Source organism: Harpegnathos saltator, unplaced genomic scaffold (assembly GCF_003227715.2).
Source record: "Harpegnathos saltator strain DR-91 unplaced genomic scaffold, Hsal_v8.6 scaffold505, whole genome shotgun sequence".
Lineage (NCBI taxonomy): Eukaryota > Metazoa > Arthropoda > Insecta > Hymenoptera > Formicidae > Harpegnathos > Harpegnathos saltator.
In genome coordinates, this window is record NW_020230322.1 from 170,476 (window position 1) to 197,436 (window position 26,961).

Genomic DNA, 26,961 nt, shown 5'->3' on the forward strand with positions numbered 1-26,961 from the left:
TACTTTTTAAATCCTTAAGTTGCGCTATACGAGCAACCATCGAGTGCGCTGAACCAACCGATCGCGGCTATTTGGCTCGGCTATGCTGTTACAACGACTCGAGGCACTCGTCACACTTTTATTCCCAGCGAGGGTATACCCTCGTGAGGTATTCGTCTTGCAAACCTAATCGAGCGGTTTGATCCCACAGTTCGCGTTCTACGGATGATTCGGCCATTTCTTCCAGCGAACGTTGTCAACACACACTATAACCGTGCACTCTGTTCGTCTTCCACTAAACTGTAGAATGTTCTGCTTTGAACTTTTTATATCACTTCCTTCTTCCAAAAATACACATCGTTATCAAAATTCGGGAAAACTTCCTCGACGATCTCGTCGACACATCTTTTAACACATTTCAGGCTTTTAAACTCATATCGACCCGTTATGGACTCTATATGCCTAAATGCCTTTCTTTATCTGATACAACAATAGACTTGTAGATCTACGATTTGGTATCAGCAGTCTGGCGTCAACGATTGACAAAAACGTTTTTCGTCAAAAATGTGATATTGTAATACGCAGTATCCTCTGTTCGTCTTCGACTAAACTTACAACATTGGTGGGGAAATTTGCCTGTATTAAAAGGAGCTCCTGCATATTGTTTCGTCAGTCGCTCTATAAAGAGTAGGTACGACAGTAGCTTCTACATACAGTAAAACCAAAATGTCAGATGTTGAAGTGAACGCTACACAAGCAAATTATTACATACCTGTTCAACATGAGGATGAGGATTTGGATCACCTCGCGTGGAAACAAAAGTGCGACGAGTGTTTCAAAGATCCACCATACAAAATTAAACGTAAGAAGTATGTATCAATGTGAATTTGGTTGGTACTTTGTGTGCACTTTCCCGGTCGAATTTTTAAATGTATATAACATTTATTGTATTTTTATAGCATTCCTGAGTCATGTCATGCTACTTGCATCCTGGGGCGCAGATACGCTTTGACTACAATGTCTCAGACGTATTTGAAGATTGGACTCAATGTACAATCTCGTGTACCCGTCGTGGAAATAGTCTTCGGTGACAATCGAGGTAATCAATTAATATTACGTGCAGACACTTGTGAAAAACTGATGGGAAATCGTGTTGCTATACAACGACTTCTGGAAGCGAGTAAACCATCGAACTTTCCGCTACGGATTCGAGATTTAAGAGTGGAATTTTGCGAGCTAAATGGTTCAAAAGTTGTAAAATTAACGCTATCTTCGAAGTGTTTGTATTTGAAACCTGCTACCATGAACATGTTATTTACTTATGAACATTGCATTGATCATATATATACGCAGTTGTCCGAACATGCGTATCTCGTTAGATCAAAATTTCAAACTTTTGTAAAAGTTCTTCGAGCAAAAAATATTATCGAAATGTATTATGCGGTAAAAGCGATACGTGAAAGCGCTGGCTTTGACGGTGAGTCACTTATTGGTTGCGTTCAGCAGAACAAAGTGATCAATGAGCGCTTAGTGATTCTCGCTCCGGATTGGTAAATACTTCTGGGTCTATGAAGAATCTAGAAGAATGCTCCAATCACAGACAATAATCACTGAGCGCTCACTGATCACTTTGTTCTGCTAAACGCAGCCATTGATTGCGAGCTGCTGGCATGCGCTTTGAAAAATATCATGTACGAAGCTATGAGATGTTTATTCTGAGAAATAAATTACTTTGTTATATGATACACCTTTTTTACTTTAGACCACATCCTTTCTTCGAAAAAATATACCAACTACTGCATAGTTCAAACCTTAGATAGTGTAGGCCGAGCCTCTTTGACTCGAACTACGCATGATAGATATTTTCTCTCGTGACGTCATCATATACACTGTAAGAACCTCCACTAGACGTCTACTAATAACAGGCGACGGTGGTCTACGAGGTTGGAGCAGTGGATAGCAACCGCGAGGGCCCAGGTTCGAGTCTACCAACATCCCAATACATTTTTTCTCTCGTGACGTATGCGTGACGTCACGGTCGTAATCTTGCGTGACATCGTATCCCCACCCTGAGTTCCCCTTCCCCGCGTGACGTTATATCTTGAGCCCTAGATTTCCCGCGCCTCCCCTCAGCACTCCTGAGTTAGAACCGGCCTAGGATCATCTACTTACGGATTCGACCTTGAATGACTTTATCAAGGCCAGGTCAATGTCATCGATGTTTCCTTAAATGGAACTCCCCATTTTTTATTACATATTTTTATAGCCCTTGTCGAGACGTTTTCAAAACACCACCTATTTTTATCTTTTGTGCAAGCCATTCCCAAAATATGATTATACAATATAATAAAAATATATGCTTCCAATATTGACATACCGTCGGCATTCGCATTACCTGATGTACACCGCGGGGAGGTTGCTCGGTTGGATTTGTATATGATGTAGTGACTCTAAAAAGGGCCGATTTTGTATGTGTTTCTTTAGTTAAAATTCTCTCTCTCTCTCTCTCTCTCCCTCCCTCCCTCCCTCTCCTTCTCCCTCCCTCTCCCTCTCCCTCTCCCCCTCCCTCTCCCATCGCCCATCTCCCCTCCCCCCCTCACCCTATCTCCCTCCCCTTCCACATCCCCACCCTCCATCCCCCCTCCCTCAACACCCCTCCCCTCGTCCTCCACTGCCCCTCCCCCTCTCTCCCTCCCTCTCTCCCTCCCCCTTCCCCTCTCCCTCTCCCTCCCCACTACTCAGGCCTCAAGAGTTAAACATTTAGGCCGGCATTTTAGATAACTACATAATTCGACATTTGTCATCGATGAAAATTTGACAGATGAACTTTGCTTAACATTGCTGCGAGATATCATTGATCCTTTGATAACCCAATTTGTTGAGAACGTTATTGGTGAGGATGGGCAATGAGAATTCGATGTAGATAATATTCATTTTCAACAAGACGGATCTGCAGACTACTTCCTGAAAAAAGGACTGCTACCAATGAAAGAAGGAGGGCGTACTAGGTGGTGATGGGACGCCCTGTGCATTCGGGACCTGTATCTTATTTTCGTTCCGAAGAGAGAAAAATATCGAGAGCGCGGTAGTCGCTAGATCGGGAATCGAACCCGGGTCTTTCGCTTGCCGGGCGACTGCTCTAAACCACTGAGCTACCTGACGCTCCACGCTCACGACATTTTCCTCTCCCTAGATAACGTTAAGAGATGTCGTTCGGAAGCGACATCTCTGGTGCTATCCCGAACGCACGGCGACTACAGAGAGAGGCATTGTTACTTGTACCTAGTGGTACAAGCTGGTGGTCTTTCAAAGTCAAAGGTTGCTATCCTTTAAGACCTGCTGTCCATATATGCCGGCCTTCACCGTTGCCCTCCTTATCCGGTGCAAATCATATAAATAAGCTCCGGGGTCGACGCCATATTTTGGCTGCTATCGGGCGCTTGGACACGTTTTTGCAACGCGCCAAAGGGGGATCCACCATGAAAGAAGGAAGGCGTACTAAGTGGCGACGGGACGCCGTGCGTTCGGGACCTGCATTTTATTTTCGTTCCGAAGAGGGAAAAATGCAGATCCTGCAGACTACCATCGTGACGTGCGCAATTATTTGGACGAAAATGATCCAAACAGGTGAAGTGGAAAGAGGGGCCCGATTGAATGGACCCCACGGTCTCCCGATTTAGCCCTCAACGATTTCTTCTTGTTATTTAACATCGGTAGTTTTCAGAATGCCTCCAAGTACAATCGAAGAACTCCGAAATAGAATAGTTGTAGCTTGTGTGGAGATATTCTTCCTCAGACATGTAAGGAGAAAGTTTCACGATCGCTTGTTTTACTGCATGGAAGTTATTGGTGCTCATTTTGATCATTCTCTGCAGTAACTCAAGCAGTAAGACAAGAAAATAATTAATATAAGGGGAAGGAGGAGAAGAATGGAGAAAGAGAGAATTTGAATTGAAGAAATACACACACAAAATTGGCCCTTTTTAAGCCACTATATGATATACAAATCCGACCGAGCTATCTCCTCGCGGTGTACATTGGGTAATGCGAATACCGGCCGTACAACTTTGACGACCGTCAACTTTGAAGCTTCATATCTTGAGAATGGCTTGGCAAAGACGGCAAAAGACACAAGTAGGTAATGTTTTGAAAATGTCTCGTCGAGGGCTACAAAAATATGTAATAAAAAATGAAGGGGTCCATTTAAGAAAATATCAATCACATTTACTTGACCTTGATAAAGTCACTTGAGGTCAAATCTATACTTTCAGTATCTGTCCTCCTTAATATCCTAAAATTTTTGTCTGAAATATTTTTCCATATTTAAAGCCATTTCCGAGATCCAGAAGTGGAGTCAGACTCTATAGACAGCCTGTATATTAAAAAATATTAACACATCAAAAGGTATGAAGTAATGAGTTATTGCAGCATATGTGCAACAATCAGTCCTTTCTTCTCGTAGCAGACAAAATTAAAAAGAGCAAAAGTTAACATTTCGTCTTTCTCGTTTGTATTATATTTTCAAAGTTTATTTTCCAGTTTGGAAAAATGCTTGTGTAATAAAAAACCCGTACAAAATTATTTTTTTAAAACGTTTGTGCACATTTTTTATCAAATAAGAAAAACATTAAGTACTGATCTTAATGTTCGACTCTCACAAATAGATGGCACTAAATTTAATTTTCGACTCATCAGTAGATGGCACCAGCAACGAATGTTATGATTAACAGCTGAAAACAAGGCTTGACATTTCTCAATACAATTCACGATTCATTTTATTCGATAGAAAATGGAACATGATGAAGAGTTTTTTCGACATTCATGCTTCTTCACTACTTTGATTTGAAGAAAAATTTAACTGAAACTCATGATTGCTCACTGAGACTTATGATAATGCTATTTCAATAGTCGAAACAACTTACAAAGAATTGTTTCAATGGTTTAAAAGTGATTTTAACGTAAAAGACAAACAACGTCCAGGTCAACCAAAAAAGTTTGAGGACGCCGAATTGCAAGCATCATTGAATGAAAATCCATCTCAGATAAAAAGAATTGGCAGAAACATTAAATGCCACCGACAGAAGTATCTCCAAACGCTATCGGAAAGATTTATAAGAAGGAAAATGGGTGTTACACGAATTGATTGATGCTACGATCTCTAATCGCTTTTTCATTGCTATTTCTTTGCTTGTAACGGCCGAACTCCGCGGTTCGGTCGTCGCTACGCGTTTCACGCGGATAATGCTCGTCGGAGTCCGGGTTCGAGGAGGAGTAAAGCAGCGAGACACTTGAAAATGGCAATCGGAAGAACTTAGCTTTATTCTATGCTTACTGAGATACAAGAGTTCGGCCCCGAAGGCGTTGTCGCGGGTTGCGTTTATTAGGCGCGTCGATACGATACGGTGCGGTGCGGTGAGCGGTACAAGCGAGCGTACGGACGGATAGGCCGCGCGGAAGGCGGGGCCTATTGCGCGACGCGTGTAGACAGTAACGACGGTAACGATGGTAACGGCGCGGTGATCGGTCTCGCTTCGCGACGCTGGGCGTCTCGGACAATTATCGCCCAATACTCGTCTCGCAATCGCTCGCGTATAGATGGTCGCCGGGCCGGAGATTTCGACTCTCGGTCGAACGCATGCACGCAAGTCGCGGAATACGCGAAATGATTTCGTCCGTCGGGGCCGAGGACTCTCGACAGAGAAGGCGTACGCACTTTCCCTTTTCCCTACGTTCGCGGAGGAAAGCGACCAAGTGCTGCGGACACTCAGCGGAGACGGCGGACACACCGTCCCGGGTTCTTAGTCGCTAGACGGATCGCCTAAAGGCTGAATACGCTCAGCGGAGTTCGCCGACGGACGAACCCCTGACTCAAGGCGGCGGGTAAAGGCGAGAGACTGTCGAGTACGCTCGACTGAGCACGCGCACGCACGAGCCCAGGAAGACGGGAGACGGCCAAGTATCGAGCACGCTCGATCGAGACTGCGGACGCACAATCCCGTGTTCTTAGTCGCCGATCGGGTAGTCGGAAAGCGGAAGGAAGAACGAAACGGTCCGGATATTCTTTCCTTCAACATAGAGCGTCTGGATCGAACGGCGGTACGGATCGGTCTGGTGCCTAGAAGCTCGATCGCCACCGTTTTATAGTTGATCGCGCTACAATTGATACGGTGGCGATCGAGCAGCGCGCTTATCGGCGCGAGGCACGGCGACGGCGCGTAATCGCGGCCGCGCGCGCTAGCGGCAGCACGTGATCGCCGCGGCGCGCGATAGCGGCGGCGCGAGATAGCAGCGGCGCGATCGTTTCGATAGCTTGAGGTGGCGCAAAGCGCCGTTCTTCGGCCCGACAGGTGGTCGGTCGGGCCGGTAGTAACGAGGTGCATCTGCGCCTCGTTACATGCTTGCAAGGCATAAAGAAGAATTTTTATGGCGAAATGTGACTGGCAATGAAAAATCTATTACTTTAATTTGGAACGCAAAAAGTGGATGAGTGAACGCATGAATGGATTCGAGCCGATTAACTTTGATACCGAAATAGAATATTCATCATCACAAGGTAGTACTTTATATTAGATAGTTGCATTGAAATCCGCTGTTTTTTTTACTTTTTAAGAATTTATTTTGTAAAAACTTGTTGGGTTACATTAATCAAAGTATTTTCCCTCGGATGTTACTACTTTCTCCCATCTCTCTGGCAAAAGCTGAATCCCACGTCGAAAGAATGCCCTATCTTTTGACGCTATCCACTCATTTACCCATTTTTGAACTTTCTCGTAATTACGGAAGTATGTATCTCCTAAGGCGTGTTGCATCAACCAGAACAAGTGATAATCACTTGGGGCAAGGTCTGGAGAATACGCTAGGTGAGGGAGGACCTTCCATTCCAGTTCCATCAATGTTTTTCTCACCGTCAATGTAACGTGGGGCGAGCGTTGTCGTGTAACAGAATCACATTTCGACGATTTGATGCTAATGACGGTTCTTTTTTCATTAAATAATCATTCAAACGCTCCAGCTACTGTTAGTAACTTTCGGTAGTGACCATTTCTTTGAGTTTCAAGAACTCATAAAGCACTACCCTTTTCATATCCCACTTGATATACAGTACAGCTTTGTGACCATAAATATTTTGTATGGGCGTTAATGTTGATGGTCAGGATCAACCCATGATTTTCTTCGTTTAGGGTTGTCGAAATAAATCCACTTTTCATCCCCAGTTACAATACGCCACAAGAAACTTTTTTTCTGTGTCTTGCAAGCAAAAAATGATGATGTTTAGTCGATTCGCAATGGCGTTCTCGCTCAGTTCGGCAGCCATTTTCTTTCTTTCTGTATCTTCCCGTTTGTATGCAAACGTCGGAATACTGTTGACTTGTCAACATTGAGTTGTTAAGCAAATTCTTTAAGTGTTTGAGAAGAATTTTCATCCAGCAAATTTTGCAATTCGGAATCTTCAAATTCTTTCGACTGACCTGGTCGTTGCTTGTCATAAGGATCACAATCTCCATTTTTGAAACCAATCGTCGAAACCAATATCTACATATAGTTTTGGATGACGCAGATTCACCATAAGTCTGTATAAACAATCGGTGAGTTTCAGCTATACCTTTTTTTCAAATTGAAGTAGTGTAGAAGTAATATATCAGAAAAACAATTTGTCACGGTCCATTTTTAACTTGCTCGTTCGAGGCACGTGTCTCAATTAAATATGATGTATTTTGCCTGGAAGTTAGTGGCATAGGGTCACATACCTTATACATACATACCTTTAAGGTGACATAAGCTACATCTGTCCGTACTAAAGTATAAAACACCTAGAGACACCTACAGCCGAACAGCGGATTTCAATGCAACCACCTAATATTTCGTGGCATTAGGGAGGCATAGTATCATAGTATCATGAACTCTAATATTGATTTGGCAACTAAATAATTGCGGATTTCTTTAAGAAAATAAAACATTTCATCACAATTTTTTCATGAAACGGAATAACTTTATGCAGTAATGTATTGTCCATTCTTATCAATGACCTTTTACTATCTTTCAGGCATCATATTAGGTGTGTGAATTAATTCGGTCCGTTTTTTTCTTCCGAAAAAAGACTTTAGTATGAAAAAACATAAAAAAGTACACTAATCGAAGTATTTGCCATCGCTAGCTATTATTTTTTCCCATCTGTCTGACAGTTGTTGCATTCCGTGACGGAAAAACGACTCGTCCTTCGAAGCGATCCATCCATTGAGCCATTTCTTTATTTTTTCATAATTGTTGAAGTGCTGGTCCGAAAACCCGTATGCCATCGATCTGAACAAGTAGTAATCGGATGGAGTAATGTCTGGTGAATACGGCGGGTGAAGTAAAACGTCCCAGTCAAGTGCTTTCAAGATGGCCTTCACAATCTTTCCAATATGTGCCCGAGCGTTACCGTGCTGGAAAATCACTTTGTCGTGTCTCTTTGCATATTCCGGCCTCTTATTCTTCAATGCGTTATTTAAACGGATCAATTGTTGTTGGTAAAGTTCGACAGTGATGGTTTGGCTCTGTTTTAATAGTTCATGATACACTATACCCTTTTGGTCCCACCATATACAGAGCATTACTTTCTTGCCGTGAATATTCCGCTTTGGTATCGATGTGAATAGTTTTCCTGGGTCGCTAATGGATTTCCTTCGTTTGGGATTATCGAAATATATCCACTTTTCATCTCCAGTCACAATACGATGCAAAAAAATTTTTTTGCTTGGCAAGCAAGATTTCAGACATGGCTTTTCGCATTTCGATGTCTCTTTCTTTCAGTTCGTATGGCACCCATCTTCTTTCTTTATAAATCTTTCCTATGGCTGCCAAACGTACAGAAATTATTGATCGATCAACATTCAACAATTGCGCGAGCTCATGTTGCGATTGACACGGATCTTCATTAGCGGATTAGCGCCTGCAATTCCTCGTCCTCGAACTTCTTCGGCTGATCTGGACGAGGTTTGTCATCGACACTGAAATTATCACTTTTGGAACTTCGAAACCATTCTCTGCATGATTTATCGGTGGGAGCACTTTCATCATAAGTTTCTACGAGTGTTCAAGGTTCATAGCATACACGATAGTTTTCTGGAAGAATCCGAAGATTTTTCTAGCTTCAATATTACGAAGCTCACGCGTGATCAATGCGTGCTCAGTGATAGCGGAGATCTCGTCGCCGAACGCTGGACCACGAGATCCCCAGCGAAAAACGCTCCTCAAAACAATGTTTATTCCCGCGTTAGCAGTGTATGCCGGGCAGACCCCAAACATGCGATCACGGCGTGAACGAGTCACAGCTAATCATTATCTGTCAACTGTAGAGCTGCAGAAAGATATAAGTGAGATCGAAAATTCTCTCTTTCTCTTCTTATTTATCTTTTCTTCCGATCTCAACGAGTGGGCGATATCTACACTCGTTTTCTGTTCGCACGATCGGTGCTTACTTCGTCGTGGCTGCATCGTTGCACTCGGTTACGACCAACGTGAAGTCGCGCTCTGTTCTACACGCCTGGATCGCACGCCACTCGCCGACGCTCGATCGTGTACACATTAGTACATCGAGCACTCAACAGGCGTTTAACTTGCATTACTTTTGTATGTCTTGTATTATCAAAGTTGAAATCATATACATTTTCCGTGCGCCGTCGACGAACGCCGCTTGTCGCGAGACACCTTGCGTTCGCCAGTCTACAGCGAAGATTGACGTCGATCGGGTGTCAAATCAGATGCTTCTCAAGATTTATGCGCGACCGCGTAGATTGTTCGCCGCCGGGTACGGCTGTTTCGTTGTACATAAGAATAAACTCAGTTTAAGCGTAATCTTACTCGATCGGCTTCTCTCTCCTCCTGCACTTATAGCGATTAAAGATCGCGTACTTGCGCCATCCGCGCACAGCGCTGTGCGATACCGCGCCCACGCCGTCGGCGGAACCCGATGGGAACAACGAGCATTCGATGAGCTTCAGCGGCTGTTTTCTTCAAATGAAAACAGAAAATGAGAACTTCCCGGAAATGATGCTTTTTCGGCACGAATTTCGACATTTTCGAATCAGATAAACACGATGTTATTGTTACAAAGCCAAACGTTTATCAACTGAATATTATTGCCAAATATCAAAACTATAAAATAAAACCTTTTACAGACATTAGAGGTTAGAAAATTACATAGTACAGCAATTGACCGCCAGATGGACCGAATTAATTCACACACCTAATAATTCTATGTTCATAAAACTTCTGATTTTTATCGACAAAGAACTGAATCAAGTCCGATTTGACATCATCATCATTATTGGAATTTTTACTATTCAAAAAGTCTTGCTTCTTGAAAGAACGAAATAAATAATAATCTGATGGTGCAATATCAGGACTATACAGGGTCTCCCATTTTAATGTCCCACCCCAAATAACTTTTCAGTATTGAAGTTTCAAGGAAAATTATTTAAATAAAAGTTGTAAGGATTTAAGTGAGCTACCTTATGATGACCTCGACTTTGACCTTGACCTCTATTTTCAAGGTCATTTGAAGGTCAACTTGCGTTTTTTAAGTGGGAATCCTTATTTTTTATTACATTGTTTATTTCTACTAGTTAATTTGAACAACTTTTGTCTAAAACATTTTTCTATTTGTCTAATATTTTTTTAGATATTTGAGGAACACTTGACAATTATTTCAATATTTAACTTACGATATCTCGCTAATTATTTGACGGAAGAAAAAGTGGTACTAGACTTTCTTGCTTTATTTAGTCTCAAGAATATATTGTTGCAATAGCGCCCTGATTTTTGTTAACTTACTAACTTTTGGAAATTTCGAAATCATCAAATGAACAAAAATCAGGGCACTATTGTAACAATATATTCTTGAGACTAAATAAAGCAAGAAAGTCTAGTACCACTTTTTCTTCCGACAAATAGTTAGCGAAGAGATATCGTAAGTTGAATATTGAAAAGTTATCAAGTTTTCCTCAAATATCTCAAAAAACAGTCGACAAATAAAAAAATGTTTTAGACAAAAGTTGTTCAAATTAACTAGTAGAAAAAAATTGTAATAAAAAATAAGGGTTCCCATTTAAAAAACACATTTGACCTTCAAATGACATTGAAAACAGAGGTCAAGGTCAAAGTCGAGGTCATCATAAGGTAGCTCACTTAAATCCTTACAACTTTTATTTAAATAATTTTCCTTGAAACTTCAATACTGAAGAGTTATTTGGGGTGGGACATTAAAATGGGAAACCCTATATGGATGTGGCAACACATCCCAACCAAACCCTAATAATTTATGTCGAGTGACCAAAAATGTGTGTGGCCTTGCATTGTCACGATGGAACACAATACCTTTTCGATTTGCCAATTCTATTCGCTTTTCTTGAATTGCACTGTTTAGTTTGGTTAGTTGTTGAATGTATACATCTAAGTTGATCGTTTGGTTACGTGGTAAAATTTCAAAGTAGACAATTCCTTTAATCTCACCAAACTATAACATAACTTTCTTTTGATGAATACCAGCTTTGGATATTGTTTACGCTGGTTCATCTTGTTTGCTCCACGATCTTTTTTCGATTGACATTGTTGTAAACAAGCCATTTTTTATCGCCAGTTATCAATCGTTTCAAAAATGGATCATTTTCATTACGTTTCACAAGCAAATCGTAGATGGCAATGCTTTATATTAAGTGAATTTCTTTAAGTTCATGAGGAATCCATATATCGAGTTTTTTACGTAGCTAAGTTGTTTTAAACTTTTTTCAGTGCATGTGATACATCGAGCTTCTCTGCAATCTCACGTTTTATGCTATAACGATCCGCATCGATTATTGCTTTGATTTGGTCGTCATCAACTTCACCTGGACGATCAGAGTGTTATTCATCTTGGAATGAAAAATCACCAGAATGCAATTTAGCAAACCAATTTTGATACTGCCGTTCTTTAAGGTTTCGTCATCACACATAGCACATTACTTTCTGTGCTTGCGATACGATTTTTCCTTTGCGGCAGTAAAACAGCAAAATATGATGAAAATGCTCGTTTTGCTTTTCCATTTTTTAAACGACGCCAAACAAAAACTACACGACCGATCGATTCAATTTTTTTACTGAATGTCAATTGAAGCACCAACTATCAAACAAAAATATGGGTTTGTCATTTAGAATACGTAAATATATATAAACATTCAACTGACGCCATCTATCAATGAAATCTGCAATTGCTTAGTTGCCAACCCAATAATTTCTTTTACTTTTTGTTAAATCTGTAAACGAAGGCAAAAATTACAATCATTAAAAAAATTATTTAAAATAAATATATAAAATTAAAGCAATATAAAAAGTTATTCGGGATTCAATAAATTTCCCGGAGAATATTCCGAAAGAATTTGAAGGTTCTTCTAGAAGATTCGTTCTTGAGAAACATTCGCGTAATCAGCGCATGCAAACCGTCGGCTGAATTCTCGTTGCCGAAGGTTAGCGACTGTTGAGATCAGTAAAAAAGACTACACATCTAAAACAAAGTTTTTCTACACGTGTTAGATAAGTATACCGAGCAACTCGTAAACACGCGCTACGTGAAACGGTTACAACCAATCGAGATCTGCCAGCTATATTGCAGAAAAAAAATGTGAAACCGAGGTCAGCGCGCTTTTTCTTTAGTTTCTCTGCGGATTAGAAGTATTTCATATTGTTGTGGTTTTTAGTTGTCGCAATCGACTTACCTCCGACGGGCACATCTTCAGTCATGTGAAACTGTTTAATACACTGTTTAATACACGTCATGCTCCTCCGCGACAAAAAATGAAATTTATTCCAAAGGAATATATTGATATGACGTTGTCTACGGGCTAGCGGGCGGAAATGCGCGTGCTGCACCTCGCATCTATATGGAACGATTTTCCGGCCGTGCAAGACATCCGTCGAGAGAAGTGATTTTACGTGCAGTGCAGTAATTACTTACATTGAGACTGGGTGTTTAATGCATAACTATAGAACACAGCTGATGCATTAGTGCATCTTGTCGTTGAAGACGGAAAGGATCTTATGTGTTGACCCGTCTCATGCAATTAGCTGATTGTCTTTGCGAGTATTCAGAAGTCATTTGTCTTATCTGTCGTCTTTATACGTATTTCTATCGAGTCCGGTCTACTATTTCCCTTTAATTAATAACTCAATAATTATAGCGATTTTTGGAAAACTTTATGATTTTATTATTCAATTTCACTTCTTCTATCTGTACAAATTGGTTGGTTCAAAAATTTTCAGACAACCTGTATAATATTAAATAAAAAGAAAATATAAAACAGAAAAACTAAAAATGTAAAATATTAAGCGCAAACTTTTGTTTGAATTTTGGTTGAATTTATATGTTATTCAAAATAATTTAATAAATGATTACAAATTTTGACCATTTTTATTTCCATATTCGCCATTTGACTTTACAGATTTCAAAATAGTATTTAATAACTAAAGTAATTTAATAGTATTTAACAAAAGTTAAAAATCTGTTATTTTATTCATAAATGCATTTTGAAAGTTTAATAAGTCGAAATAATTTATGTTCGCATGAATATAGAAAATTTTAATTTTTTTTATACGCATATTTTTTCAGGAACAGATACGACTTCAAAATCATGTTCAGAAAACCTAATAACCCCTAAATGAAACTCATTTCAATTATTAATTCATTATAAAACTTTAATAAAGTAAGATCATAACGTAAACATTCATAAATTTGAAAAATTCTTATTCTTCTGACAACTACGTATATCTTTCCTTTTTAGGCAATATTTCCCAAATTGGACTTAAAATTATGTTCAGTTCCTAAAAACCTTTTAGTTATAATTTGCTTTAGTGATAAAATCACTTACAAGTAACACTATCTAAGTGTAACTCAGCAATTTTTATGAAACTTTGCATACATGTAGAGCATCGAACAATATTTGACACGTGTTTTTTTATTTGGGCAGAGTCTACGTTGTACGGTTAGAAACAACCCCTGGAAGTAATCAGAAGTTGTAACTGCACTTTAAATATACAACAGTAATAAATACAAATACACACAACCAGAAATATATCCATACGTTCACACACCTACACACACACCCACAAACTTATACACATCGATCACATAGTTCTTCATAATAGTAGAATGTCTCGCTCTTTGCCGGACTCAGGAATAACCATGGAGATGGCGAGATACTATCCCTTTTTCTTTTTTGTTGTTTTTCGTGTTTCTTTGTTTTTTGTTCTTTTTTCTTTTTTTATTTTTGTTGCTTTTTTGTTTTTTTTTGTATTTCATATATATTTTTAATATATTCAAAACTTCTAATGCAAAGACTTACTCGAAATAATTGAAAGTATTAAAAATATTAGGGAATAACGGCTTATACTTTTCTTTATACTGATTGTAGCAATGGGGTAAATTTCTATTATTAACTGCGAAAAAATGTTGCATACACATACACTTACAACATTAAGCATATCTAATTATTACAATTTCAGAACAAAACTCACAGTTTGGGTCACAATTTTTAAAGCAAAAATCAACCGGATTCATGCATTTTTCTGGTTTATCTGTAGTGTATCTGCTTTTCTACCAAGCATATCTAACGCGAAATGCGAATACGCTCGATATGATGGTCGATCCCGCGAAAAATATTTTTAATTAACTATCAAAAAAAGCATTTCTCTCTAGCTTACTATAGGAGAATTGCGACTTGTGCACGCGACAGTGCGTAACGTGAACGAAGCAGGTAAATCTCGACAGCAAATTTTTCGTAAAGTACAAATTGGCTCTAATGCGAGCAAAGCGATGCGGGCCAAATTTTCTGGGAAAAGCGACCGAACTTTGTTTTATGTCCCGCGTTTGTGGGTTAAACTAACAAAATTCAAAATACGGGCCTTCATCTTTAAACAAAGTAACTAAAATTCTTATAACAATATTGCTCCAAGCGAAATGGTAATGAATCTGAAAATTTTGAATTTATTACAGCGTAGTTTTGATTGTCCAGAATGCAATATAATTTTTGCCATGGCAGATGAAGAGAGATTTTTTGCATCTTATTTGGAAAGTTTGATTAAAGACGCTATAAACGATCAAATATTTGTAGAGGAGTTTGAAACATTGACTTACAATGACGAAAGTGTATATCTTGACGTAATGATGATTGAAGGAAATTCCAACTGTGATTTACAATTAGAAGACATTGTGAAGGATAATAAAAGAATTAGAGTAATGATAGATATTGAATACAAAAGGAAAACGGTAGAGTATTGGCGTTCAGGGAAGACAAGAAATCGAAGTTTGGAATCTATTCAGAGCAAATTCAAAAACATAAAGAATAAGAATGCATTATATAGATGAGAAATTTAAGTCAATGAAGATGGAACAAGAATAGAAAAGTTATTGAAAATTTTGGAGTATGTGTTACAATAATTTAAGAATACTTCTGATAAATTGTTTCCAATTCAATATTTGGACCTCAAAAGATGGGCTCTGAAGGCAACAGGCGAAATTAATTTGTCACGCGAATTGTTTACAGTTTCCACTAGATGTTCATAATTTCAAAGTAAAACACGGAATTGTCTCGAGAAAAATTAACAAATTTGTAATTTGAAAACAAATAACAACGAAAAAACAGTTATTGAGTGAGGCTCAGGCTTTTGTAACAAAGGTAAAATCGCAGATATTTTCATTAGGAGAAGCGAACATCTACAATTCGGATCAGTCAATTCGAGTCAGGTTTTAATTTAGAGACACATACAGGTCGTACTTTAGCACCAATAGGAACCCTAAAAATTGAATGCTTTTTTTTTTATAAAAATTTAGAAACACAGTTTCTAAATTGTTTAGCATATAGTTACATTATACAGCCAATTGTTTCTGCGAATGGAATTTTAAAGAGTCCTTTACTAATAGTTCTATAAAAGACAGATGGCAAGTTTGAACCAATTGTTGAAAAAACTATCTATGAAGCAGATAATATTGTTGTATTTGTTTCGTCATCGGGTAAACTGTCATCTGATTTTGCCATCAAATGGTTTAAAAATATCTTTTGTCCGTTGCAGGTTGAACAATCTGTACTATGTTTAGATTCATAGACAGGGCAAAAGAAGCAAAAGTTTGATGAAGTGAATCAAGGTAGTAAAATTGTAAAAATTTTAACTATTCCTCTAGTCGGAACAACAGGTCTCATTCAACCGCTTGTATACGGATTGTATACGGATTTAGGCCGTGGAAAAAATTTTCTTAAACACTTTTCTGATCTGATCATTCTTTATAATTACGATGTAAACTTGCATTTACGAAATAACATTCTAAAAATTCAGTCACTGATACATCATCAATTTTCATCACCTAGATTTATAAATTTATTTAGATATGCTTAGTGGAAAAGCGGATACACCACGGATAAACTAAAAAAAAGCATGAATCCGGTTGACTTCTGCTCTAAAAATTGTGATCCAAACTGTGAGTTTTGTTCTGAAATTGCAATAATTAGATGTGCTTGGTGTTGTGTATGTGTATACATTTTTCGCAGTTAATAATAAAAATTTATATACCCCATTACTGCAATCAGTATAAAGAATAGTATAAGTCGTTATTTCCTAATATTTTTAATACTTTCAATTATTTTGAGTAAGTCTTTGCGTTACAAATTTTGAATATTAAAAATATATAAAAAATACAAAGGAGAACAAAAAAACAACAAAAATAAAAAAAATAAAAAAGAACAAAAACAAAAAAACGAAAACAACAAAAAAGAAAAAAGGAGTAATATCTCGCCATCTCCGCGTGATTATTCCTGAATCTGGTAAAGAGCGAAACCTTCTACCATTATGAACAACTATGTGATCGTTATGTGTGTAAGTTTATGAGTGTGTGTAGGTGTGTGAACCTATAAATGTATTTCTGGTTATGTGTATTTGTATTTATCACTATTGTGTAAGCAGTATGTGGGTAGGTATGGCCCGTCAAAACATTCCCCCTTCACTCGACCCTCCGGCGTCAGTAGGCCACGCCCACCGTCTCTCTTATCAAAGTTTCGGGACTTACGGCGCCAGAGGTTGAGTGGAGAGGTCATGTTTTGACGGGCTATATCTACCCACAGCGAAAAACTGATTTGTGACATATGCAAATTATAGACGGAACTAGTAAATGGTGGAAATTTGAATCAGCTGACTAAAAATTAGCATAATCTAAATAACATTTTTTAATTAAATTTTTATTATTCACATGGAAGTTGGACGATTCTGGTTCTTGGTCAGCTGGTTAATTTACATATTACATCTTGGAAAGTCTCCTAGACACTACCAGGCTCGAACTTGGGATCTCAAGGCTCTTGAGTCAAGCGCCTTACCTACTACACCACTGCTACTCTTTGATAGAAACTGGTTTTACAGCATACATATTCGAAGAGAATGTTGTGTGCATGTTGTGTGTGTGTGGTATATGTGTGTGGTTAATGTCGCATGCGAAAAGTTCTAGAAAAAAATCTTGTAGGCCCTGTCGGGATTTGAACCTGAGACCGTTGGCTCTTGAGTTAAATTTCTTATGCACTACGCTACTGCTATACTCTAATGGAAACTAGTTATATTGTGTATATACGGAGAGTATTGACACACGCGAAAAATTTTGGAACATTCTAGGCCCTATGGAACTCAAGTCCCCGAGACCCCTGCTCTTCAGTCGCGTGAGCGTGCGCGAGCATGTTCGAGCAGGAGACGATAATTTTGAAGACGAAAACAACACAGCGATTGCGGAAGATAATACCTCCGGTCTATGTCTACCCGAATATTTTTACCTGCGAGGGTCCCTCGTTTTCGAACTCGAAAAATTTGCGATGGGATTTGTTACCTCGAACTGAAAAATAAGAGAAGAGAGAAGAGATGAAGAAAAAAGAGTGCATAATATTTTTCATAGAATAAATTCACATTTTATTCTTATACATTTTCTTAATATAGGATTGAACCTGGTATACGAGAACATAAATTTGTGATTTTCGTTTACATTGACAAAAGATTTCCTTATACATTCTTATATATTCTTATACATTCGTATAATCATCTGATCATTTTCTTCACAATCATTGGTAAATAAATTGTTAAACTGCTCGAGGTTATAGCCCCGGCATATAAAATAAAGGGAAACAGAGCAAGAATGGTCACAAGTTGCCGATAGAAATCCTTGTAGTTGAATGGTATTCCGCTGGTAAGTGACGGAATTTTTTAGACATAGAAGAAATTGTGAGTCCCAGGATGGCATCCCGTAGCTGTCGAAGTATATACCCGTTCCATTTCGATCGATGTAGAATGCGACCCAGTGCTGTCCTGGTTGGTCATGATTATCCGTATTAGCAACTACTGCTGTCGACCTCGTCCACACCCTCGGTAGTCTGTCAGCTGGATAGATATCGGTATATCTAGCACTGAGATGTTGCAATGCATGTTGAATTTTGAGAGAATTCATTTTATATAATTTCGTTATTTATTTCTGGTAACGTGATTGTTATCGTTTTTGTTGGTTTGACAGAATGTTTCAATTCGGTATTTGTCTCGTTTACCTCTTCTTTAATCAATGACTGCTCACTCCTCGATTTGTAGGAATAACTATTTTCTCTATTTTTTTCGTCAATATTGGAGGACAAGCATCGAGTCACATAGACGTTGTTGCGTTTTCTGTTGATTTGACTTTGTTTAACGAACCAATTGTTTCAATTTGTACGTTTTGCGTGATGCACAGTGATAACGTCCGTATTTTCTAAATGTGTGGAATGAGCAGCCTTTTACAAGCTTACTGGGTGAAAGATCACTGGACGTCGGCGAGATATTCTCCAGATTATATACGTTTGGCGCTAACAAATTTTGCAAGTAGTTCGCTTTTTCCTTGCCTTTTGCCATGAAGTTACGAATATGACTTGTAATTTCACGCAAACGAAGATAAAAATATTTCGCTTCGGTCACCCTGTCGATTCCATGATAATTCAGCGAAAGCTAGGTATTTATTCGTTTTGATTTTTCGTTCAATTCCGCAAATGAATGCTCATGAGCTAAGATCCAATGTCCGATCAATGTCTCATAATACCGACAATAGCCATCTCCATGATCACACAGACATCGTCGCTATTACGGAAACATTGCACTTCGGTGGTCGCATTCATGTTCCCTCTGTATTCACAATTCTGCATCGACGAAACTATACTCTTCTCGCCACGAAGTCGACTGAGATCTTTTCTCAAAATTTTTACTCTGGAGAGCAATGGTGTTGAAAATCTTTACACTGGAAGGGAAATGACGTCGAAAAGAAAGGGGGTCCCGAAAGAATGGGGGTCGCTTATAGTTTCCGAGATATTTGATTTTAAAGTTTTGGAATTTTTATTATCCTGGAATTAAATTCAAGATGTCATAAGCTGACGTTATTTATAGTATAATCCAAACAGTTAATCCAAACATAACGTATATATAGAAATATAGGAAACAGTATATATAAGCGGGAGAAGAGCTCCGCCCATCCCTCGCACTGCCACCCAAAAAAATCCTAACCTAATCTAACTTATTGCCTATCTTTATATATTGTTGAGCGATATTGAAAAGATATTTTTAAAAGCCACAACACCTAATTATATGCAAATATTATAATAAGTTGAGCCAGGTGATAGATCTTAAGAGAACTTTTTTCAACAATGTCCAAAAATATATAAATATGTAATGAGTTAGATTAGATTAGGATTTGTTTGGGGAGGGGTGGAATCCTTCTCCCGCTTATATGTACAGTTTCCTATATATAAAATGAATGAAAACTGCTTGTCTACTTCAAATATACTTCAACGTACAATTATAAAACTTTCAAGTCAAATATCTCAGAAACTTTAAGCGAACCCTATACAGGGTGTCCCATTTTAATGTCCCTCCCCAAATAACTCTTCAGTATTGAAGTTTCAAGGAAAATGATCTGAATGAAAGTTGTAGGGATTTAAGTGAGCTACCTCATGATGATCTTGACCTCTATTTTCAAGGTCATTTGAAGATCAACTTGCATTTTTTAAATGGGAATCCTTATTTTTTATTACGTTGCTTTTCTACTAGTTAATTTGAACAACTTTTGTCTAAAACATTTTTTTATTTGTCTAATATTTTTTTTAGATACTTCAGGAAAATTTGATAACTTTTTTAAAATTTAACTTACGATATTTTGCTAATTATTTGTTGGAAGAAAAAGTGATACTAGACTTTCTTGCTTTATTTAATCTCAAGAATAAATTGTTACAATAGCGTCTTGAGTTTTGTTAATTTGATGATTTTGAAATTTCTAAAAATCTGTAAATTAACAAAAGTCAAGGCGCTATTGTAACAATATATTCTTGAGACTAAATAAAGCAAGAAAGTCTAGTACCACTTTTTCTTCCGACAAATAGTTAGCGAAGAGATATCGTAAGTTGAATATTGAAAAGTTATCAAGTTTTCCTCAAATATCTAAAAAAATATTAGACAAATAAAATAATATTTTAGACAAAAGTTGTTCAAATTACCTACTAGAAAAAAACAGTGTAATAAAAAATAAGGGTTCCCATTTAAAAAACGCAAGTTGACCTTCAAATGACCTTGAAAATAGAGGTCAAGGTCATCATGAGGTAGCTCACTTAAATCCCTACTTTTATTCAGATCAGTTTCCTTGAAACTTCAATACTGAAGAATTATTTGGGGTAGGACATTAAAATGGGACATCCTGTATAATTGTATTAGGAAAAGTCACTCAGAATTTCATCCTTTATAACATATTTCAAAATGAAAAAAATCGGTGATGTGTACCCTTCTCTATATACAGGGTGCACGATTTATCTGAAGACATTGAAATATCTCGAGAACTATGCATTGGATAAAAGAAAGTGGTTAATGAAAGTTGTTAGCCTCGAAGGGGGACATCCAATGATACCAAACTCGACCTCCCACCCCACCCCCTGGGGGTGGGGGTTGGGGGCAACTTTGAAATCTTAAATAGAAACCTCCATTTTTTATTGCAGATACGGATTCTACGCCACAAAATACGTAAATTTTGTCCGAAACTTTTTTTTTATTCATGATAGATGGCGCTGTAATCGCAAAAAATTATATTTTCCGCAATTCTCCAGAAATGATCATTGGATTGAGAAATAAAAAATACCTGTTCAATATTTTTAAAGAACGTAATAAAAGTTATTCCCCCCCATCCTCTCGGGGTAGGGTGAGTGATAACGTTCAAATCTCAAATGGGAACCCACATTTTTCATTGCAGAATTTGCCTTTTATAATAAGCCATAGTTCGCCATACACCCACAGTGGCGCGTCGAGCAGTTCCCTCTTCGATTCGGGTTCCCATTTGAGATTTGAACGTTACCACCCACCCTACCCCGAGAGGATGGGGGGGAATAACTTTTATTATGTTCTTTAAAAATATTAAACAGGTATTTATTTCTCAATTCAATGATCATTTCTGGAGAATTGCGCAAAATATAATTTTTTGCGATTACAGCGCCATCTATCACGAATCAAAAAAAAGTTTCGGACAAAATTTACGTATTTTGTGGCGTAGAATCCGTATCTGAATTAAAAAATGGGGGTTTCTATTTAAGATTTCAAAGTTGCCCCCAACCCCCACCCCCAGGGGGTGGGGTGGGAGGTCGAGTTTGGTATCATTGGATGTCCCCCTTCGAGACTAACAACTTTCATTAACCACTTTTTTTATCCAATGCATAGTTCTCGAGATATTTCAATGTCTTCAGATAAATCGTGCACCCTGTATTTACCGTAACAATATCAAAATAGATTTTTTTTATTTATTACGTCTGCAGTCGATTTATTATATGGTTTCCTCTTCTTTTTCTCCATGTCACTCGATGTTGACGGCTGCAGATCATTCATTCTTCCTGATCACTTTTTTTCACAAAGCTAGTCACAAAACACTTTTACTGCACTACACTATACGTTACACTTCTGTCGCACAATACGCGAGAAGAGCCCTTTATATGCACCTAACATATATTTTAGATACATCTGTGGGTGCAGCTGTTTTCTAGCTCTGATATCAGCTTGCGCATGCGCACGGAGACTTCAGTGTGAGAGAAAGGGCCAGGGCACAGACTTATGCATAACGCATTATACAAAACGCATAAAAGAGTCAACCAATCAGAGTTCTTCATTTCTGTCCTGAGGAGGGAAATGAAGAAAACTAATTGGTTTATTCTCTTTTATTATATAAAAGAAGGTTATTGTATAAAAATTTTCTCATACACTATATATTTTATAGATAAAATTAACGGTTTTTTTGCAATTTAAATCATTAATAATATATTTAACAAACATTAATATATTTAAGAAACGTAGTTTTATTATTTATTAATGTTTTCTGTTCCATTTTTATGCTTACAGAATAAAAAAAAACCATACAGCAGGGATCGAACCTTAGCCGTCAGCTCGGTAGTCCGTTACCTTCGCTGCTGCGCTACGCCGCGTCGTTGAATACCCTTCTTACTAACTCATACACTTGTGTCAGCTTTTTTCTTTAGACCGTTTTTTCTCGAAAACGAAGAGGTATTGCGTCGTATACTATTACCATGAGTTATTGGTAGTCAAGTACTATTAACTCCGTAAGTTTCGTTCCAAACCGTTTCCCGGTCGATGCGTCCTCCCCTTGTGAGTTATCGCTATTGAAAGATGTTAGAAAACTGTGCTAAAATTTAGTGGCCCATTTTTTTGCAGGTGAGTGTAGATAGGAAAAAACTTTTTAATGTTCCTTGCAAGTAGCTAACTAAACCACGCTATTCAAAAGTAAACGTTTTATTCCAACAATATTTAATATTAGGTATTATAATATTTTAATATATTAAATAATATTAATATTATTCTTATAATAATATTTAATATATTTTTAATAATATTAAATTTTAATATTGTTATTTCTGTACAACTTACTAGCACTTGTCCTAACTTTTTGATATTATTTCTTATATCGGAAGTACAAGTTTAAGTAATATTTTATTTTAATTTTTTTTTTATATAGATATATAGGATATATAGAGTATAAAGAGATTTTGAATCATTAATACTATAGGAATGATGAACCATAGAATCCTTATTTCTGTTGATGCACAACCGCGCATAATACACACGACATATGAATCCAGCCTTTTTATGGTATATTTCGCTGTCAGTATATTTGATATTTTCGGGAAAATTATCAAGAATGCAATAAAATAGTGATAAAAATCACAGATTAATGTTTAATAGTCTGTTTTAAAGAGTAATAATAATTTAATAATTTAAGAGTGTTTGTGTTCTCAAAGTTAGCAAAATCTGAATAATAAAACAATTTTTGAAAAATCTGAATAATGAAACAATGTTTTGCAACTTCTTATAGTCGTTTAAATTTGCAATATTTTTTAGGTTCAAATTTTTTAAAATTTTCTACTTCCATTCCTAGTGTAAAAGTATTTTCGAAAAAAAACAACTTATGAAAATAACAGTGATGCTTTACCTTTCAAAATGATCATTAAAAAATTGTTGTTCATTTTTTTTTGTGCAGTTGTACCAATTCAAATATTTACAATTTTTCTATAAAAATTTCACTATAATCTTTTTAATCTTAAATCTTTTTTTGAAATTGACTTTAATTTTTCTGTTGCATACATATTTATATATTTTTTCACGCAAAGCATTTTATTAATTGTTAGTTATATCTCTAGTTTATATTCTATAAATAATTGTCATATGAACTATATACATAAAGTCAAATAAAATTCAAGTAGTTGAAACATCACCTTGGAAGTGAATCTCGGATTGCCATCTGAATCTGTTAATGTACCACCAAAGTGTGCGGGTAGCTGATTTTTCGGCACAATCTTAAATATAGCTGCTTGCCATTTCCGTGGATCGGCTTTATATATTTCTATTTTTGATAGTGTATATTCATTCATGAATCTCTTTGCGATGGAGAATGCAAAAGCGAAAACTGTCGGTGCTGCAATAAAATTATTTTTAAAAAGAGAGAGAAAAAGAGAGAGAGAGAGAGAGAGAGTGAGCGAAAGAGAGAAAGGGGAAGAGAGAGGACGAGGTAAAGAAGCAATTAATCTTTTCTTTTATTTAGTATATAATATCTATTTATCTTAAGATCGCAAAGCAATTATTAAATGATAATTTCTTATGTTACTTAATAATGCAATTTTAACAATAAGTGATAGCTGTGTTTCCGTTGAAATTGAACGGAAATAAATTTTCTCTTTTTTGCATGATAATTTATTATCATTATTCGTAAACAACGCAAAATTTAAAATGTACAGGATTGTCCATTTTAATCAACAATTTGAAATATTTCGTCAGATAAGCCAGATCGCAAAAAATGTTTCAAATAAAAGTTATAAGGGTCAATGTGGGATACACCTTGACTTTGACTTTGAGGTCAATTTTCAAGATTATCTGAAGGTCAATTTTGATTTTTCAAATAGGAACCACTTTTGACTTCAGATATGAAAAGAGCGGAAAATTTTACGATCAGATAGGTAAATTATGATATAAGTCCCATGATATTTAAAGGTCATTTTAAAGCCAAATACAAATTTTTTATTAATACCCTCAAACAACTTGTAACGTAAAGGAGATATTAAATAAAGTTTTCAAACGTTGTAGCAAAAATGTTTTCAAAAGTTGTAGAGGTAGAGGTTGTAGAGGTTAAAGGGGGTCACTCACTGATGACCTTGACTTCGACCTTCAGATCAAATTTGAAGGTCACTTCAAGATCTATATGATTTTTTCAAGTGAAAACTTTTAATTTTGACACCAGAGATGGCAAGTGCGGAAATTTATTTAATTCTGATATTAAGATAAGAATTTACATATTTTTTATCCTACTTTTAGCGTTACCCAGGAACAACGACATGGCCATAATAGGTTTATGTACCCTTTGGCGTGCTTTATTAACGTGAGTCCCTTTGCCTCTCACAGCTGCTATGTGATTTCCACCACATTCTCCCAAAATATGAATCATAGCAATATCATTCGGAGGATAATCAGAAATTATTTGAAAAAAATTTTTTGCAATTTTCTATTACTATTTCAATATATCAGGAAAATAATGTATCAGAATTAAGTAAATTTCCGCACTTGCCATTTCTGGTGTCAAAATTGGAAGTTTTCATTTAAAAAAATCACATAGACCTTGAAGTGACCTTAAAATTTGATCTGAAGGTCGAAGTCAAAGTCATCAGTGGGCGACTCCCTTTAACCTCTACAACTTTTATTGAAAACATTTTTTAATACCTCCTTTACGAATTGTTTGAGGGTATTCATAAAAAATACGTATTTGGCTTTAAAATGACCTTTAAATGTTATGGAACTACTATCATAATTTACCTATCTGAACGTAAAATATTCCGCTCTTTTAATTTCTGGAGTCAAAAATAGTGGTTCCTATTTGAAAAATCGAAGTTGACCTTCAGATAACTTTCAAATTTACCTCAAGGTCCAAGTTCAGATTATAAGTGTGTGTCTCCATTGACCTCTACAAATTTTATTTGAAACATTTTTCGCGATCTGGCTTACCTGACAAAATACTCCCGACTGTCGATTAAAATGGACCACTTTATATATTTTGAGGAAAGGTATTCTTAAAATATATATTAATTTCATAGAAAGTGGGTAGAATTGGTTACATACAAAATAATTTTCGGGGTCTTATTACTTATTATCTACACAACACGCATATATTCCAAATATCTTAAAAGCTTTATAAAAAGATGTCTGTTAAATGACATTTTTTATTGGTTACTGATTATACTGGATATATTTATATATACATGCATATAATAACAATTAAAAAATTACTTTAGATTTGTGAGCATCATGTACTGGGTATGGAAATAAGTTTCCGACTGTTTGAAATACGAATTAGTTTATCGTTTATTTAAACAAAAAAATACAAAATAATTTTATTCAAAGTACGCCCTATTGGAAGCGACAACTTTCTTCCATCATTCAGGTAACCATCTTTTCGTAAATCCATCTTTCAGTAAACGAATCCTCGAAGAAAAAAATCAGATTCTTTTGATTCGACCCATTCATTAAGCCATTTTTCAATACCTTTAAGTAGTTAAACAACGCGGGTTCTAATCCAATTTTCAAAATGAAATTTCAAAATCCTGACTTCATTAATGAAATTTTTTCAAACCTGACTTTATTAATGAAATATTTTCAATCCTGACTTTATTAATGAAATATTTTAATTAATAACCCACCCTCTTTATTGATACCTCCTTTATTGATACACCCCTCTCTTTATTGACACCCCCCTATTGATATCCCCTCTTTATTGATACCCTCCCTCCTCCTTAGAATTTTTTGATTCTATGGGCAAGATAGCGGCCGTGACGTCATGCATATGTCCAAAGAAAACGTGCCGGGTGTTGCTAGACTCGAACCTGGGCCCCGCGGTTGCTATCGAACGCTCGAACCTTCTAGGCCACTGTCGCCTATTACTAGTAGACGTCACGTTTACGGGTAAGATGGCGGCCGTGACATCACGCACATGTCCAGAGAAAAACGTGCCGGGATGTAAGTAAGCTCGAGAACCCGGGCCTCGCGCGGTTGCTATCGAACGCTCCAACCTCCTAAGACCACCGTCGCCTATTGCTAGTAGACATCATGTTTATGGATAAGATGGCGGCCGTGACATCACGCACATGTCCAGAGAGAAACGTGCCAGGTGTTACTAGATTCGAACCTGGGCCCTGCGGCTTAGTAGCGCATTTCGATAGTTCGATAGCGCAGTTCGAACACTCCAACCTCCTAGACCACCGTCGCCTATTGCTAGTTGATGTCTAGTGAAGGTTCTTACAGTGTGTATGATGACGTCACACATATGTCAAAAGAAATAAATAAGTTGAAACTAGGCCAGACTCAAACCCCTGACCCTTCGTTTACTGTGCCATATCGAACGTCTCTCTC

General features: G+C 37.1%; 1 protein-coding gene across 1 annotated transcript in view; it reads right to left on the bottom strand.

Annotated features, from left to right (window-relative positions):
* LOC105182985 (SEC14-like protein 2) overlaps positions 1–26,961 on the bottom strand; it is a 342,399-nt gene that overhangs the window by 30,073 nt on the left and 285,365 nt on the right. The window contains exon 8 of the mRNA XM_025302604.1: positions 23,784–23,983. Within this exon, the coding sequence (XP_025158389.1) occupies positions 23,784–23,983 (200 nt within the window). The remainder of the gene's footprint in view (positions 1–23,783; positions 23,984–26,961) is intronic.